Source organism: Falco rusticolus, chromosome 12 (assembly GCF_015220075.1).
Source record: "Falco rusticolus isolate bFalRus1 chromosome 12, bFalRus1.pri, whole genome shotgun sequence".
NCBI lineage: Eukaryota > Metazoa > Chordata > Aves > Falconiformes > Falconidae > Falco > Falco rusticolus.
The window spans coordinates 24632203-24652418 of record NC_051198.1 but is presented as its reverse complement, the minus strand read 5'-3'; the positions used below and the strand labels follow the sequence as shown (position 1 = coordinate 24652418).

Here is a 20216-nt window from a genome sequence, read left to right as displayed (position 1 = left end):
CTATACAGCAAAGCAGTTTTGTAAATGCAACTCAACTGGAAAACCTCTGAGTTCCCTCTTTATTTAAGAGCATGATTCCTGTACTATGTCCTCTAGGCAAAATCTTCCCCTCCATCCTGAGAGACAGTGCATTCAGTCACAACCCACTGAAGGACTGCCATAGCCCCTCTGGTGCCACAAGGTAAAGCTATAATGTCATATTTATCTCATCTCCAAACTCCCTGACCACCCCAACTGATGGGCTCACACTTTGTCTCGATTCTAATGTGAGTCAATTAATTCATTCAATGAGGAAGCTCAAGCAGTCAAGGTAGGGAGAACATAAGGAGGCAAGGATGAAGGTGGAGAACTGCCCTGAAGTTGATCCTTACTGTTACAAGCAGTGTAGATCTCTGTGTGGCTCACCTCCACTTCTCCAGAGGTGTTGTGCATCCTCTTGTTCTTTAATGCAATTGCCTTTGCCTTCATGTCACACCACTGGCAGAGACTCATCCTGCTATGGACAAGTCAGTTGTGACATAAAGGTGAGAAAAGCCTCTTGTGTGGGAGTTAGAAAGTATGCCCACAGCCATCCCCGCTGAAGAACAATGTGGATGCAATTAATAAGCCACAGGCAAAATGTGGCAGATAGTGTGGTACACATAGTTTGAACCCAGCAGTAGTTCAAACTTAAGATTGTGTTCAGATCACCTCTACCAAGGGCTGTAATAATATAGTGAAAATAACCATATCAATTCAGAGGAGTAAAATACCAATAAAAATGTATTATACATTGCTTATTGCTTGTCATTGCTGTTTAATTTCTGCAGCTAAACGATAGCTTCCATAAAAGTTACTGAGAAGGACCCATTTAGAAGTATTGTCTTTCTAAGCAAAATATGGATGAGAAAATTTAGGATGGAGTAAAAAAATAAAAAAAACAGCGTAAGAAGTTCTGTAGACACCGTGGTCATTCACAGTCAAACCAGCACTGAAAGCGTATGTGTGAGGTAAGTAGAAGGTTCAGTAGATTGGGAAACTGAAAAATTCTTCAGAATAGAGGGTAAAACAGAATATTATACCAAAAGTAACTGTATCAGGCATTTACTGGCGAAAGCTACGTGTCATTGTATTGTCATCAAGCGAGAAACACAAAGGTCTCAAAAGTCTGTCTGCTGTGCATATTGGGCATATTCTCAGCAGGTTTTGACAATAAGGTGTCAAAAGCTATTTTGCCGTCTTGTGGGATGTTCTCTCTGATGCATTATCTCAGAGATATCCATTACTTTATAGAAGAGAAAAAAGCTATCTGCAACATATGTTGCCATCAGCTGAAATTAAAATTGAGACTATGACAGTTAAGAATGGGAGCTGGGCAACTTGGCTGTGATGCAGAACAAACTAGAAATTTTTGTAATGAAAGTTGACACACAGCTAGTGGACACAAAAGAGCAGGAACTGTTCTATACTGAGAAGATGTCTCCTGGTCTTCATATGGAAAACAACTGCAAAAAGAGGAAAAAGTTATCACAACTGGCTAATTTGTCCTATTACCTTTCATTTCTCCTTCTTTTTTACTGATTTAAAATTGGAAATTATTACTTCTACCTTTAATGAATCATGATATTGGCATTCATTTGTATCAGGTCTTCCATTTGAAATATTGGAAAAGACATTTTTTTCCCCAAAGGGCAAAAGTAAAGTATAAAAGATCATATTACCCTGTTTTTACATACCACCTAAGTTTCTTTTTCTTTAAGACAAACGTGTTTCAAAGACCTTATATTCTGAATGCAAGTGCTAGACCTATATAAAAGAAACAAACCCACAAAAGGGATTTTTTGACTTGGTGATCCAACTTGAGATATTCTATAATAAGCTGTGGTTAAAGATATGAACAAAAGCTGCCTCAGAGACACTGAAAAATGTTACCTGAGGTTTCTGCCTGCCAATACACGGCAGAGGCTGTGCCATAGAGAAGCTCGGAGGCCTTTTACAAGTTGGCCAGTCATGGAGCTCACAGGCAAAGGGACTTTTTGTTTGCTGCCGTCTGTGGCTCAAGGGCTTCGATTTCCGTAGCAGCAGTTCCATTGGATCCGGGGATTTTCTGAACGGTGAATTGTAGATGCCTGCAATCTGAACAGAAGGTGATGTTATCTTTGGCTTCAACTATTCAGAACTTATTCTTGCATCTATAAATCAAACTAATCTAAAAACCCCCTACATAATATACAGTTCTGCACAAAGTTTCTAACTGGCATGGGATAAATCTATACTTTAAATGCATCTCTGGACATTGCATTACAGTTACAAAAGGGTTTGAATAGGATAATGCAATGTATAATCTGGGTGTCAGCCTTTCACGTGAGGGTAACTTCAATTTTATGGGAGGAAGAGTTTCCTGTACCTCAAACCCATGATTTTTTCAGTCACATTCAGTATTCCACCTTCCATAGCAGGAGCCAAAGAAACACGCCAGTTTTCCCTTAAAAAAATATTTGTGTACAAATTTGCACCTAGTTTTAAAGGCAAACTATTACAGTTGGTTTGAAATTTAAAGTTTAATTGAATTTCCAATTTATATTCCTATACACAATAGACACAAAAATATATTACGTATTATTTCCAAACACATATTTAGAGAGTAAAATAAATGCTTATGCAAGGGAACATAACTCTTGTCCCTTTAAACTCTGTGCTAGTTGACTTACAATGTGGAGTAAGACAGTGGCACCTGCAGCATTTTTAAAAGTAAAACTGAGTGATTATTTAAGGGGAAATACAAGAAAATTTATGGAATACCAAAAAACAGTAAATTGCTTTTTTCCAACAAAATGTTCACATTAAAGTCCTTTAGCAATTCAAATTTATTTAGTTTTAATAGTATAAAACTTGTGAAAAACAAAAATTTAGAAAAGAAGCTCTGAATTGTGAATTAAACCAAAAGATTCATTATTCATTGAATTTTATATTTCATTTTTTCAGGATACAGCATTAATTGCATCACTAGGGTAATCTAATATAACAATTACTAATATAAAGCACACATTTCAAATTCTGAACTAGCAACCTATGTAATTAACAATCTGTGAATATCTGGCAAATCAAAATTATGTGACACTGTTCCCAATTCATTCTTATAAATGTAGGGATTTTATCAGTTGCACATAAACAAATAGACATATGTGAGTTTACTGAATTAATTATGAATTGTTAAACATGAGAATTCCTGTACCATATTGCACAGAGCCACTAAATCTCCTATAAAACAGATGATACATGCTTAAAATACACCTGGAAAAAATTAATTTAAAGATACTGAATTGCTTTAAGGATAATTATATTTTTTACCACAGTATACTCAGAGTATTCTTAAGACTTTTAAAGTAATATGCTCGGTTACAATATACTGTCCTTTCCTTTTACGGTAACTTTAAGTGCTAAGAAGTATTGAATAAAAATAGTAGGAAAAGAAATTAGCTTTGTGATGTGGGGAAAGGTAAGGAAAAGAGTAAGTTTTTAAAATCTTGCATTTCTCCTTTAGAACACTGCTGAGGATCATGAGAAAACAAAGTAGAGCATCAGCCTCCTCATAAAGTATTAATCTCTTGGGGCTGAGAGGACTGAACACTCCCCAATTAGCTCTAATGCATTTTTCATTAACATATTCTACTGGGAAGTTCCAATTTCTTGTGTCAAAACAGTTAAATAAGGGTCATATAATACTTATTGTTTAATGGACAAAAATATTCAGAGATGGTAGATTATTCAAAATATTGTTGGGCTAGTCAGCATGTTATGGGCTGTATTCTTCAACTCTGTAAGTGATCTGGCCCTAATAACGATTTATTTTGGGCCACTGTTACATGTTCCCCTCTTAGCGCCAACCCTATAAACTATTTCACTACACTATCAGTCTAAATGTGTAATGGGAAAGAGGACACGAATGGATGAGCAGTAGAAACATATGTATGCCAGACAACCACTGGTAGTTCCTTCAGCTCTTTGGGATGCCAAAGTAAAAGGGCAGGGATCCATGCTTCAAATAGCAGGCAAGGAGAATCACTGGACTGAAGGGGAAACTGCAGGTACATCTGCACAATCTGCAAAATCCAGCTGCATCTTAACAGTTTGGTTTTACAAGTCTGGCTCTTACTCACCTAAACATCTCATAAAGTTACAAATTCTCCTAATGCTGTTACTATTTTTGTAGCATTTCATACACTGTCCTATTGCAATTGTCTTCTCAGACCAGTACATTTTTGCTTACAAGTCGGTGACTTGGAAGTGCTACAGAAACACAAGTTGCATGTGTTGTCTCGGGCACTATTGCACTGTTCCACAATTACTGACGGCAGTTACACTTATACACTTGTTACACAAGTTATTCTCAAATATAAAATGCCACAGTCAAGGTCTTCCACACAAATTAAATCAAATTAGATCATACAAACCATCTCTATGCCATGGTCATTATGGCTCTTCACTCATTAGTCCTACCATGGCCATTGGATCTGCCTACATACTGATCAATTAATTTTTGCCTTCACTCCACTGATGACAGTAAAATAGAAAAGTGATTGCCTGTGACTACCTTTTTTGACATGTCACTGAACTACTCACTGTATTGCTACTTCATCCTTCCACCCATTGCTATGCCACCCACATTCAGCTGCTGTATCCCACCTAATGTGCACACTGCGTTCTAGCCATGCCATGAGTCAGCAGGGTCCCCAGCTGGCTGGAGGGATACTGCTCTCTCATGGGATGTCTGTGAAACACATATTTCAGAGACACCTGCAAAATCACTGAAAATGTAAACGTTTTCCAGAAGAAAAACATCTCCATGTGCATCACTGAGGATCAGGGTGATCCGCAATAAACCACTATGGCATAACAACTCTGAAGTTGATGGGTATGGATTTGTTGATCTGTAGCACATCCTGCATTTGCCCAAAATTTATCCCCCTTGTTAAGCCTTCTCTTTAAAAAATATAATAAATTTTAAGAAAAGGACAAAGAGCAAATTGGGTAGAAAATTTTAACAAAAAAAAAAAAAAAAGATTATTTCAATGCCAATAGCACAGGTTTTGGTTTTTGTTTCCCCAAAGTGGAAAACCACATGGTCTTAAATAATTTAAACATTTTTTTGTCTAAAGAAATACAGGCAGGAATAACTTTAAACTGATGTGCTGTCTGGCCTCTAAGAAATGGCATTGCTTCTGTTAGTCATACTTGGAGCAAGTATAAATGGCTCCACAAATACAATGGCTGTCTGCATTTTGCAATCTATATTGAGATACTACATATATTCTGCTTGATCTTTCTTTCTTTAAATGTTTGGCTGTAGAAAAAGGGTTCAAACACTGAAATGTTACTGAATATCTCAAGGTGCACAAATAGGATTGGCTTTTAGCACTTTTAATGAAACCCAAATTAGCCATAATAGATGAGGGAACTGATTTGGTGTCTTTTAAATTATTATTGCTGAAAAGGTGTCTTAACAAAGAGCCACCTTTAGTTGGTTTTTTTCCACATACTATCAGATATAGATACACATATAGATAGTGTACTAACTATGAAACTGGATTTGGAATTTTAGTGAGGCCAGCTGGACATTTTAAAAGTTGATTTTTTTTCTACAATTGAAACTTTTTGTAAGATCAGGGTCAAAATTTATTATGAAGTGCATTTTTAAATAACAATTTTTCAAGCAATCTTTGTTAATTACTTTACATTTTAATTACATATGTTCAAGTATTCAACCAGACAGACAGCAGAACAATCAGCAGAGTTAGTATCTAGACAGATCAAATTAATACTAATAATTAATACTAAATTCCCTAAGGTTTGTGGTAAGTTTTTAGGCCTAGATTTAAAACTGGCAAAGTTTGGTAGGAAAGACAAGAAGATGAGTTTGATTCTACTTTCCAGTTCAGATCAATCTCTAGCAAAATCGGTTCCATTCATTTTTAAATATCTCTGTGAATCAGAGGCTTATTTTTGTAATATCTTGCACATGTGCTGTGCGCAGAATGAATGCCCTATTCACTCTGTCCTCTGCAGGGAGCTGGCAGTCTGCAGAAATCTAAGAATCTGGAGGATCAGAGCCTTTGGTGCTTCATAAATTTGCATATCTTCTTGAGACCAGTACAATGTGTTAAAAGCATTACTTCATCCTTTCCCTACTTCATGACAATATTCTCTCAACTACAGACCATTGTAGATAATACTGCATTTTCAATGGTAGAAAAGTATCTGTCTTGAGATATTACCTCATACTCTTGATTTCAATATTTCCTCCACTTTTAGCCTATAAGAAAACATGTTCCCTCCAAAATACTATCATATATTACAAAAAGCACCTCTTGTCTGCAGGGAGAATGACTTTTTTCTGTACCCATATTCTTCACAACTAAGAAGGGATGCTGTCAAAGCCAGCTTTCTGGGACTTCATTTCCAGGAACAATTTCCTAAAGTGACAAACACTGTGGGGAAATCTGTGCTAACTGTTAAAAAACCTACAACTGAGTTATTTGCAGTACTGTCATGCTAACTTCCACCTCAATAAGACCAAAGAAATCTCAGGAGGGGACTCTGCTAATAGCTTCTTACTGACCTCCCTCCATCAGGCCCTTCTGGTGAATGGTGGCCCAGTGGTGAATACGGCAAATGAGGTGTGAAAGCACAGATTATTTATTTTTTTTTTTTAAGACTGTGGTTCTGACTCGTCAGGGAAAATAAAAAAAAAAAAAAGAGAGAGAGAGAGAGAGAGAAATGAGTTATACAATAGATATATTTTTCCCCTAGAATTCTCTGCCTCAGACCCTCCATCATGGAAACCCAAGCATGACCTGGAATATTAATTGTGTCAGGTCAAGCGTACTGGCAAATGTACCATTTGTTACCCAGTCATCCTTAGCATTACATTAATATTTTGAATCATTTTGCATTTCTAACACTCTATCATTTAGTTTCCTACCAATCATTTTCTTATCTTTATAATTAATGGTCACATATAAAGAAAGAAAAAAATCATAAGAAAACAAATATTAATTTAATGAACATTAGCAAAGAAAAGATTTCGGGGGTTTATGTATTTGTGTATTGCTTCCACCTCTAATCCTAAATCTACTCTATGCTGTAGAGTATCTATTTTTGTTTTTTCCTGTTTCCATATGGAGAGAAAGACTTCACTGTTTTTTCCCAGAATACAACAAAGAAATTATTAAGGAGCTTGCCTTGAAAGCTAATCTATGAAGGAAGGCAGCAGCAAAAGAAATAGAAAGAAGGAAAGAAGGAAGAAAGGGAAGAAAAAGGTGCAGGTACAAAGGGAAAGACAAGGCTGTGTTGATTATGCTGGATACTTCCACAGAAAAGATCAGTGATCCCAAGTGCTGTAATAAAATGTGAACCATTTTAGATGCTGCAATTGTTATTTATGAATTAATTTCTTATTCTTATTTCTTGACTGAGCTTTTAAAGTCTACATGTAAAATTACAAACAAAATATGCCCTAATAGATACAGTGTAGCTACTGCACTGCAAATAATTACACACATGCAAAATTAAAAATTGAAGAAGTTGAGCTGAAGATCAAATGTAAGCATGAAGTTGATAGAAAGTATATCCTCAAATCTTTAAAATATCTTTTACTGTAATTTAACTAAACAATAATAAAGGTATGTTCTATTTTAATTACTTTTCCATATCAGCTCCAAAAGACTGAAATAATCAACATATATCATGAATACGTTTCATTTAACAGTCATTTAATCTTGAGAAAAATAGTTTTGAGGGAGGAAGCTTTTGCCAGTGATTGTCACAGTAAGAACCTAAATAAAGTCCTACATTTTCACTCTGGTCTTTTAATGAGGAGTTAAATGAGAAGGAAAAGACTTCAACAAAGTAGAGACTTAGCTTGAAAATCCTTTTTTTTACTCCATTGTAATTTGTAAAAAACTAAGCAAGCTGAGAGGAGAGGTAAGAGATCTTTAAAAGCCATAAAAGTAAAAGCATGAAGGAGAGCTGTGAATGAAATATTTGCTAGAGATGGGATTGCTGAATCAACACTGACCAGTGCACTTCATCATAATTATCAGGACATACTACTGCCAGGGGATTTATAAAAATCCCACTCAGCAAATAATTGCCCTGCTGTTAGGAGATAGTCGGAGTGTTAACACACTGTCACAGTCCAGCGTTTAGTAAGATATTCAACATTCAATTACTCTTGCTGCGAACTAAAAGGAAACATGATCATTCCTCAGCTACTGCAGTTATGCTTCCACATGAATTCCAGTGAACAATCTTGTTAATCCCCAGATATAGTTTCTCTAGGAGGTAAAAGAAATACCTTATAAAAGAAATACCTTAAAACATTAATGATTCACAAGGAAAAAATATGTTTATATGATGCCGTAACCATGTCCATAAAAGAAAAGGAATGTAAAATTTCTCGATAAGTAGAATACGATGTGAAAATAAAAGGATAATATCTTTAATATGAAATGTATTGGGGAAAGAGCCATTTATAAAAATTCTGTAAATACTGTTCTAGCAACAAGTATAATAAAACTATGTCTCAAACTTGAAACATCAAAATATTTAAGCCACCTTAGAATGTATTCTACTAGGAATAATCTATGGGTTTTAAACTAATATGAAATTTTTTTATATTAAAGCTTAAGAAATATAGTGCAAACTTCATTCAGATATGGGAAAAATACCATAAGATGGTTTAGCATTTCAATTTGAGATAAAATTTCCTTACCATGGCTGACAATGGGAAAAATGTCACCCAACTTTATAAGTGGAGGTTCAGTTCTCACTAAGCTAATGCTACTCCTTAGGCCTGATCCTGTAATCCTTGTAAAGGTATAGTCTCCGGAATTTCATCTAAATAAGAACTGAAGGACCTAGCCTGTTACTGTAGCTAAGGTATTTTAGCATTGTTTGAGATACTGCTTTTATGCAGAGACTGAAGAATACATAAATGAGTGATGAGTAGCATATATTTTTTCAAGTGGGATTAATTACCTGTCTTCTGCTTAATATATATTCTGTTTAAACAGAGTAATAAAAGCATTAATTATTGTTATTCTGTCTTCAGATTGTAAAGCTTGGGTCAGTCCTTTTCATCTGTGAAATGTTTGCTTGATATCAAAATAATAGTGCAATCATGTTTTAAATGCACTTTTATAAGTATACCAGGCTGCAACTTTATGGACTATACAATGAGGTGTTAAGGAAACATTCACGTCCAGTATCTTGGCCACCGACCATAAAATCAACCTTTAAACCTGCACAGGCACTAAGTTCAATTGCAGGAAACAAAACTGTAATTGAGTTTCCAAACAGGTACCAACTGCCTGGGTATTTAGGCAACAAGACAAAAGAGAAACAAACTCTTAGTTCAATGCATGGATCATTGTGGCACAACATCCAAAACACAGGCAGCCCAGCAAATGCAGAGGCAGCTCAAAAACACATCCACCTTTCGTTGATTGTCTCCCTGACCAAGTCTTACTCTGTCAAACATAATTCTGACACAGGCTCTCGATGACTTGACTAGATCAGGGTTAATAACTTGAATGAGGGAGCGATGGCACAGGAAACAGAACTCTTATGATGAAGGCACAAAACAAAGAGCATTCAAAGTTCCCTTACTGACTTCTCATTTGACTTCTGATTCCAAAAGAAGCAGAAAAATACATTTTAACTTGCTTGATGACTTTGTTTTAAAAATAGGAATGGGAAATGTTATCCTTTTTTCTTTAAGAAGTGCTGGGGTCAGTATGGGATCCTGTATAAATTCCAGGAATCTCTGCAAACCAACCTGTTTCTACAACCACTCTATGAATGGGAATTAAAGAGCTTAGTCTGAAGAATATCCTCTGAAGGTGATTTTATTCTTCCATGTCTCCATAACTGCGTGTGAACACACACACAGTATTTCCTTAATTCACAGAGTTATTTTCAGGCTAAAATTATTTATGCTTGTGAGAAGTTTTCAGAGACTTAAAACACTTATTTAAATGTGTGATACTATTTACATCTTTAAAATTAAAATTTCATCTACTGTCATTGTCATAATGGAAAAGATTAGCTTTGTAAAAAAAAAAAATCAGCTCAAAATTCCTTCCTTTTCTCACTGGATTGAGAAAAATCCTTGTAATTATACCATGTAGCATCTTTGAATTTGTAACACCAGAAGTTACCTACAATGTATCAGAAGACAGAAGCCCTTCTTAACAGATAGAGATAAAAAATATAAGGAAATTTCCTTTCTTAAGGAAATTGCTAAAAAGAGAATTCATTAACTTTTCCAAAAATACATATGTGCAACTAAACAATGCAACAATTCATGGCTTTTCATTGTTTCTTATGTCTGCTGCATTGTGCTTACATGTGAATCTTCCCCTACAGACATAAGGTCTGATAGATTTATTAAAGAATTTACTGTAGTAAACCTATAGGTTGAAACAATGACTAAGAACTTGAAAAGTGGCAGTATGTTTAACAAAGCAGTCTTCAATGAGACCAACAATGAGGTTAAGGTTTAATGAACAGTCAGCATCGTATACAGGAAAGAATAAAGAAGAGGGAACAGAACCATGTTCATCAGATTAGTAAAGGTAGTCAGAAATGAGTAGAAAAGAGTGATTTAATAAGAAAAAATTAAAAGATAAAGTTTTTATTAAAAGATTGTTGCAATAGAAAAACTGGAAGCAAAGAGCACAATAGATGGGGGAAGATACACAGTTTTCATCATGTCCGTTGCAGGACAGACACAATTCCCAAATTAACAGTATATATTAGATACTAAACAAAAGCACTGAATATTGAATAAACTGTGCAAGTTAATGAAAGAACTTTACCATTATACTATTCGCTTGCCTAAGAGCTGAAAAACAAAAGAATTGGTGTGTACATCACTCATCTTGAAGTCTCATTAAAGCAAGGATACCATCAGTGCCACTTCTTAATCAACAGGAAGGGTTGCTGTTGAGAAATGTACAGTATTTTATCTTCACGACTTCTCATGCCATTCCTAACCTCCCCCTTCTTACGCACTTATCTCTTATTTAGCATGTACTTCTTCTGATATAATAGTTTCAAAAATTACCTCAGCAAGACCATACATCACATCTAACTTGTATAAACACCAGATGGACTACTACTCATCAACTAAATTTATCCCAGTAACAATTTCAGGAATGTCACTGGAGTTCCACTCTATGCAAGTGTGTGTGAATGTGGCTCTGTGTGTGAGCTATTTAGCTGATATTTGCACTACATTGCAATTTCCCTGTAACGTAGATCTTTTTTTAAACATGCATACCACATCACGCACAAAGCCAGCATTCAATATATAACCCACTCTTATCAGTTTTCTGACCCTGCAGCAATCCAACCTTTTGCCACCCCAATTGACAGTAATACACAAAATGTGGTCATGTTTTTCTAAGATCTCAGCATGTACACTTTTGATAGATCACACAGCTTGTCCTTTAAACTCTGCCATTAATCCTACCCACAGGAGTTGAGCAAGAAGTTTGTTGTCTAGAAAAAAATCCACACAGATAGTGATTATGTAATTCAGATGCTGAAAAAGACAGTTTAAGGACCTTCTAGCTATTGGATTTTTAAATGACTAATGCTAGATGCGGAGATGCTAAATGCTGTAATGCATGGTAGGTGCAGAGATGCCACTACGCTATAATAACATATGCTTAGTATGAATGACACGGCTAGAAACAAGCTATTTAGAAGAAGCTCGGAGGAATATTGCCGTGTCTACATGTATATGCCTTTAAAAACTGAGCTTGCATAGGATCAATCACAAAACAGCACTCAAACTTTACAGCCTTTTGTGTCTTAAGCTCTTTCTAATGACAGATGATCTTTCAGTGTAAAATTCCTTCTCATTTCTTTCGCACAGTTATCCACTTAGCAAACACACTGACATGATTTTACAATAAGCAGTCCTCAGGAAAAATAGTTTGCAATACTGCCACAGAACACGCCTAAAATTATTACATTTTTTCTATTTTTAAGTTCTTTCACTCACTATCTTTAAAAAATAGGATGTCAAGATCTTGTTTTCTGGGAAGTGTGGCAAAGGGAGAAATTACTGATTTCTGTTGGAAGCACTTTCACTTACAACTAGTGCTAGAATGAGACTTAGGAGAAGAGTGTATGGGAAGAAATAAATCTGAAATTGTACATAGCCATCTGTTTCCTACAGGAGACAGGTTATGGTATCAGCAGATAGCACCTTCCCATCCTCTTCCCATCGCTCCCTAATCATACGGAGCTACCCTTTTCTGGGCATGAAGATCATTGCCATCTTAGTTTTGGCTTTGATTGTACTTGCCCTCTCCAGGGAGACAATCACCCCTTCCCAGAGAAAAAGAAAGGGTGATTGAAAAGGATATGAGGAAAACTGGAAAATCTACTAAAGTTGTAAACATGGTCTCTAGATGGTTTTGGCAGAGTGTGCACCAGGCAGGTTCTGGAGGATGTTGGCTTCCAGTACTTGCCTTCTTTTTACATCACCATGATACTGAGTATTCCCAGGATAAGTAATCCCAAAGGGCAAGAGCTGGACTCAAATTCTAAGAGAACTGAAGATTTTTGATTGTATGTGCAAATCACTTCAAGCTCAGTTTTGGAATTCAGACCTAGTGGAACTAATCTTCTAGACATAAGCATTTTTCTTTGTTCAGGTACAACGTCTTCCAGAATCACAAACAGCTCAGTTACTGGCTGCTTTCAGTTTACCTTACTTTGTCCTTCTTTTTGACAGAAACATTAAGCAACATTAACTGAGATTCCTTGCAAGTGAGCTGAGGTTGTGTGTATAGTGCCCCATGAGGCACAACAGCTGAATGATTTTCCTACAGTGAGTACCTGTGAATAGACTGATACATCTGGCTTCCAACGTGGAGGGCTGGCTGCTCAAACATACCTGTCACAAGTACTGTAAGAAGGATTTCATGCAAATTGAGCATCCTTTGGAAAATATTTTTATAAAAACAGAACACTGCAGCATGAAATGCTTAATATACTAATGATATTTAAATGTAGGCTGCTAGCCTGCCTGAGAGCTAGGAGAGCTCACTCTTTCCTCTTGAATTTAAATGGGATTTTTTTTATGGTACAAGCTTGGGAAACTACTCAGAAATATCTGACTTCTTGGCAGAGATGCGATGAGTGGATATTAAACACCCATGGATAGGTGGGGATGATCAGTGATTGGGGTACCTACATTAAAAAAAAAATTAACCATTTTAGTTCATCTTCAGGAAGTATTAGTACTTATAATGAATGATAATTTCTTCCCTGAATGTTTTAGAGACAGGATAATAAAATTACAACAGTAAAGAGGGAGGAAATAAAATGTAAAAGGTAAGAGCTAATTCATTCTTCATGCTAGCTCAGTCCTTGGCCTTTCCTGAACAGACACTGCCAATAGTAACAAATTATGTATAACCATTTTGTGATGTGCACTGTTCACTCGGGACTAAGCTCAAATGACCAAACTTGCAGCCTTGTCTCTTAAACTGTGGATATGAAGATCAAAGGCCAGAGCTTTATCCACTGAGCCCTCACCTTTATAAGAATAAAACTGTCAGGTGCCCAGAGACAGTGTGGGTGTCAAACAGTGTCATTTCAGACCAATTGTTTTTCAAGTTCTTACAGGACAGCACATTAGGTTAGAAGCATATTAATCGGTTGTGCCTTCTGAATATTCATTACCCTGCTCCAGGAAGGATTCTGTGGCTTGTCTTTTCTACTCACTTAGAACATTTACGCCTGATGTGAGTGCAGTAACTTCAATAGAGTTAACTCCTGATTTCCAATAGTGTATAAAGGGGGAACACGCAGTCAGTGTAATGTTTATGAATTAACATCTCTTTTGACAAGAAAAATGCAATAAAAATACCTTAGCATTGAACAGAGTTTGAATTTAAAGTATTTTACTCTATGAACTGACAAACACAAAATAATGACTGATGCAATTGATATAAATTTGAGTTCTATAATAACTACAGAGGATAAAAACAAAACTGGTCTGAAAAACAAAAGCTGAAAAGTAGCATTGGGGCACATTTTTGCTATCTTTATACTCAAAAGCCTTAATCCAGAGTTAACAGAAGTTTGCAAAGCAACTCCCATTATCTTAAAGTGGAATTGCTTATAGAGTATGGGTGTTACACAGAGAGAGCAAGAATTTAAAAACTTGGTTCTCATTGCTGAAATTGGAACTTTTCACTGCTACTTGATGCTAACATCTCCTTCCTCCTCACAGAACATTATTCTTAAAGTGGGGGGGGGTTGTTTTCTATAGTGCTAAACTGTTAAAGAGTTATATTTTCATGTTTCTGTCTCCCTAGAAAGGGTTATCTCAGTCAAGACCATTTCAGTTAAAAACGCTTCCTTATTTTACAGCACCAGCTATCATAATCCTACAAGTAATCCTTTCCAACGCATCAGTTCAATGGGACTATACATGGGCCACATATCTAAACACATCAGCCTTGACTCAACAGCGAGACGGTGACACACTCAAGCGGGCACTGAAAACTGAAGGAACTACTGCAACTCAAAAAGATAACTCGTGTCTTGTTATGGGCAATTACTAAAAGAAATGTCATAGATTTTGTAACTTCTACAACAGAAAGGGCCTATTATTACACATGGGCTTTGTTCTTCTCTTGCAACTCTAAACCGCCTAAGAGCTTATGAACAGTATTGTTCACAAACTGCCAAAGGGTATCACGAGAAATTGTCACCCTGCTAAAGAGGGCTGAAAAGTGATGGACTTTAGTGTCACTTGGAGTGGAAGACGCAATCTGCAGAACCTCTCCAAACTGTGAGAAAGGGCAAGGCACTTCACAGTTGCATATTCTCCTGTGATGGAATAGCAGAGACAGTATATGATGTGAAATGAGTATGCTGCAAAACAATACTGCAAGAAGAATGAGTGAACTTGGTCTTCCAAGGAAGCAGAATTTGAGAGCTGCTGTTGTGGATAGACCTAGATCTCTTACCATACTCTCTCTCTGTTTAGGTTATTCCTTCTCTGAGTATTAAGAGAGGCAGGAATTGGAGCAATACAGAGGCAAAAAGTGAACAACTTAATAATCCAAAAATGGAAAGCTGTACACCAAAAAACTAAAAATCCTTCAACTACCGATTGCTGGAAACTGCAGAGTTTTCTTGGCATGTCATTATACTGTTCCATTGCCCCATTTTATTTGTCTTCCCTGGGCACATGCGGTTGGCCATTGTCAAAGACAGGATGGTGTATAAAACCCAAGAGTAGGCATACACACACAACTGCATGATTAATTCTTCTCAAGTTCTCAATAGTTAAAGCCTTCAGATAGAACAGGAGATCCCCCAGAACAGAGGACCAGTATTAGCTCATCTAATGTCAGCATGATTTATCACAGAGCAGGAGTTCAGGTTCGGAAATGAGGCTGGGACTCAGTCCACCAGCCAGAGCAATGATAAGCTTAAGTGATGCATGTATAACATCACATTCTCAATAATGTCAAAGTAGATTTTGTAATTGCGTGACAAAGCTCTCAAGCTTTCTTAGACATGATATCACAAAGAACTTTGGCTTTCTGGACTAGTCGTACATTCATTTTCTCTTGACAAAAGGTAAAGTGGTTTATTTGTTTAGAAACAGAAGAAAGCTGGAGGAAAGAGAATTCACGTTCTCTTTAACCTCACCCAGTACTGTTTGCTATATGGGAAATAAACATAAAGGGTAAATATCAGTTGCTCTGCTGATTCTCCAACCCTTTCCTCAGTGACAGGAGAAACTGTAATAGAAAAGGCTTTTCAGCTCTGGCACTCTGAAGACTGTTTCTGTGGGAATCTTTTCCTGATCTCAACGACTTTACAAGGCACACACCACTCTGCTCCTTCTACCACTTCTGCTCTGGTTCCTTTCGGTTACCACTGCCTTCTGCTCCCCACCACACTGTGGACTTGCAGGTCCTTCACCTGGGCAGCAACACTAGGGCTGGCAGAGCTGACACACTTGCTCTCACTCACACTCCCCCCAGCGTTGCTGCTTGCTCTGTCAGCAGATACCTAACACGATACAGGCCTGCATTCTGGGCTGGTACCGGATCTTTGGATTTAGTCTGTTATACCTAATTCTAATCATCATTGTAAGACAAAGACCAACCTCAAAATTTCTTGGCAGGCTGGAAATGCCAACGACTGGAATCGTGCAACCACATGTTCCAACACATGTGGGCTCTTCATACCCACCCCCACAAAGTGCCATCCGTGTATTCAGTGATTCTGTCTTTCATTTACTTTAAATGCTGTTTGCCAGCGCTCTGCCGAGGGTGGCCCTTACTACAAATGTCAGCCTTGCCAATATGATGGATCAGAAGTAAGAACCTGTTCAATTATAGTGAATTTTGTTAATACGGAAAGGGGTATAGAAGTGCAATCTACATAGGTAAACCTGTTTATAACAAAAAAACACGTTTAATAAGTAGTTCATGTATTAATGACAACTGAAAAAAAAGGAATCATTACCACTATAGTGGAAATAGCATACTGTGATTACGGACTAAAAATAAAAACTTAATTAACAAGTTTCATGTCTCAATAAGAAATTACAATGCAGTTCATGATAAAATGGATTAAAAAATGAAAAAAAAAAATCTGTACTCATTTCTATTGTGTTACCAATATGAAATGACAAGAAATATTCTTAACAAATGCAAAGGTTTGTTAAATATGTACTGCCATTTTTATCATGTTAATCATGAAGTCAGAAGTTATGACTCAAGGATAAAAACAGACAAGGAAAACATTGTTTTATATATATAAATTTTAAAATCTGAAATATAGAGAATCTTGGTTTTAAAATGGAATTTAGTTTGGAAGCCTGACAGTTGTCACCTCACAGATTTATTTCTTGCAGTATTTTACAGTGGAATCTCTTGCAACAAGCAACCAGTAAGTGGAGCAGACAAGATAACTTAGCACATGATAAGAAGGGCATGGACTTCACTGTTATGGTTTTTTTATAATTTTGAAGGAGAAATTTCCTTCAAAGAAAAGAAGCTCATGTTTATAAGATGTTACTTGACCAGTTACTGATACTGCTGGCATATATAGCAAGTTGATTAAAATCTCAGTATTTCATAAGCATGAAGTTTAAGAGCTCATGCTTTATTTCTCCAGACATTATTTGGCAACGAACTTAATTTAAATAAAATAAAAATTTACTTTCTTTTTTCAGGGCCACTCATGCCTACAAATACAGTTAAATTTGTGTCACATGGATATTACTGGTCTACAGAAAAAAATATGTAGATGGGTTTTAGTAAAGCAAAAAACTGTTTTGAAGTTCGCAGGATGCATAACACTGTACTTTCACCAAAAAAAAGTCAATAATTACATTACTAATATGTATTATTAAGAGCAAAATAACATTACTACTGTTAGTAGTTATTGATTACACATTCTAACATGTTTAACTTTCTTAAATACTAACATCCTTTTATTCAAATGGACTGCTTAGTTTTATGTGGATTAAAATTTTTGTGTAAGTGCTATGTATTTCTACAAGTAGCAATGGGAAATGGTCATATTTGGGTAAGTTTCTCTGGCAAAATACACTCAGTCAACTGTGTGCAAAGTATATAAGAAAACTGTACAGTATAATACCAAACATTTTTTATCACCCAATGATTTCCCCGAATGTCAGTTTCATAGCAATGATACTCAATAACATACCTCCCTCTCCCCAAAAAGTGGGGAAATGCAGGCAAAACAACTTACATGTAGGTATGCCTATATAATATTTTTTAGGCAGATCAAACTCCTTGTTCTTGAGTTTAAAGCATGCACACACTTACTCTGCCCATATTTTGAGCTGACCAGGAGCTGTGTAACTGCATTAATTCTTGAGCTAATATACCGTGGCTCTCAACAGGGCTAATTAGTTTGGGTTCAACCCCATGTTATAGCTCCAGATTGGCTTGGAAAGTAATCAAAGCAAGCTCACATCTGTCTATATAAGACCATGTGTATATACCTGGTACCACTAACAAGAAATAATGCATACTAATTCTCAGTTTGATATTCATTTCTTCCTCTTTTTTTTTTTCTTTTTTTCTTTATAAAGGTAACAGTTTATGGAAGAAATAAATATTTGAATAGCAAGTTAATTCCAGAAAAAGAAAAAACACACTGACTTCATCACAGGCCATGCTATTATATACATACAAGACAGCCCTGTACATTCATGACACTAGCTAGCATTCTTAAGTTTTACTTTTTGAAATGTAAAACAATGCTAGCAATTAGGAATGGGTCCAACCTTTTTTATATATATATATATATATATATGTACATATATATAAAATCTGTGGAATAAGAAGAGCAAATTCTGCAATCAATAAAGGATTCATAGATTTAAGGCCAGAAAGGATCACTGCATCTGCTATGTTGTACAATGCTACAGTGTTGGACCATCTCCCTGTTCAATCTGTAACATGCTTCTGAGATGGGTTTCTGAGCTTCAGCTCATAGGGAGTAGAGAATGGAACTTGCCATGCCTTTCTTTACTAAGACTGAGGAGCTACAACTTCTTAATTCCCTTCTGTCAGAAAGCAAATACCCTTTTCTCGCCCTTTTTGCCTGTAGTAAAACAAAAAGATTCAAAACTATAGGATATATTTGAAACAATTGTTGCAAATACAGATTTTGCAATGCTGTCCGTATAACCTGCCTGAACACCTGCAGCCTTGATGCATGAGGTGGCTCAGCTCCATCATTGCACCTCATTATGCTTGGCAGGAAGGCAAGGAGATTGTTGCAAACTTTAGCAGATCATCTCTATAACTTATTTGGCTTTAGTCAATACATGACTCTACAGTAAGTCCAGCTCACCAACCCTCTCTTTTCATTTGCTATGCCTGCTGCTTACAAATTATGGTTTTTCCTTAACTCACCCAAAAGTGTTGACTTTTGCTGCCTGTTTCTACTGAGACATGAATGGACCTTGCTCAGTAATGCAATTAACTGTCCTTTGAAGACAGCAAGACGCAGCTGTAGTCAGATCAGAAGACCAGGTGTATAGAGAGTAAAATGTCAGAGCACCAAACCAGTAAATTCTGCACTGAAACAATTTGCCCAGTACCTTAGCAAGATAACAAATTCTATAATTATGTGCAATTGTGGAATACAGACTTTGCAAGATACCAAATTCTATAATTATGTGCAATTGTGAAATACAGACTTTGACTGCTATAAGTAGTTCATGTATGTCTTTGCTGGTTTTCAGTTTGTCTGTAGGTGTTGCATTGATTTACACTCATTCATGTTTCAAAATGTTACCTGCAAAAAAGAAGATGGTTCTTGGAGCACAGACCTGTGATAAAGGAAAAATTCTGTGGGCTCTGAGTCCCACTATTCACAAAATGTCTCAGCAAGCAAAAACAAACATATTTTTGTTCTGCAAAATGCTGCTAGCTAAATTCTAATTTTGTAAAATTAGAAACCTGAATTCATCAGAACATAATAGTTACTGCTGCCCTCTACCAGAAGTCCTCCAGGCGGATGGCTGAAATAAGGCGCTACTTGCCATTCCTTAAAAACATGTTAAGGCTTGCTAAACTAGTCTCATCAGAACTGAACTAAGTTGACTAAAATCTTTTTAGACCACAGGTCGCTCAATGCATCTAACCAGACAATTTTTGTACTCCAACTACACATATTTATGTGTATGCATTTCTTTACATAAATTGCTCTGTTCAAAACAAGAATTCCCAATTTTCTACAGTATAAAACAATATAAAAATACTGCACAATTATTCTTAATATTCTAGATCTACATCCGGACAAATCAATTATTGTCAGCTAATTTCAGTTATTAACTAGCTCCCCTGTCTAAAAGCCACTCAGAAAAAAAAAATATATTTTTTGCTAATATTTTACAATGCTTTTTTTTGCAAATAAAATTACTTAAATTCGATTTACAGATTGCGTTTTCATTAACTGATATCCAGTTAATTAAACTATATTTCTATTTATTTGATAGGTCACAGGTTATTCCCAGACAGAGGGAAAGACTAAACATTTTGCCACTAAGTGTCATGGTGTTTTTCCTGCGTTCTTTAGAATTAGCAGTTTTTACAGACAGATTATCATTAAGAACCTATGAAAACCAAGCACTTCCTTTGCAC

General features: G+C 36.1%; 1 protein-coding gene across 4 annotated transcripts in view; it reads right to left on the bottom strand.

The window, feature by feature from the left end:
- The window catches only part of SPATA17 (spermatogenesis associated 17), an 89706-nt gene that overhangs the window by 33398 nt on the left and 36092 nt on the right, over positions 1-20216 (bottom strand). For all 4 annotated transcript variants that reach the window (XM_037405499.1, XM_037405501.1, XM_037405502.1 and 1 more), the window contains one exon: positions 1912-2115. In XM_037405499.1, the coding sequence (XP_037261396.1) occupies positions 1912-2115 (204 nt within the window). The remainder of the gene's footprint in view (positions 1-1911; positions 2116-20216) is intronic.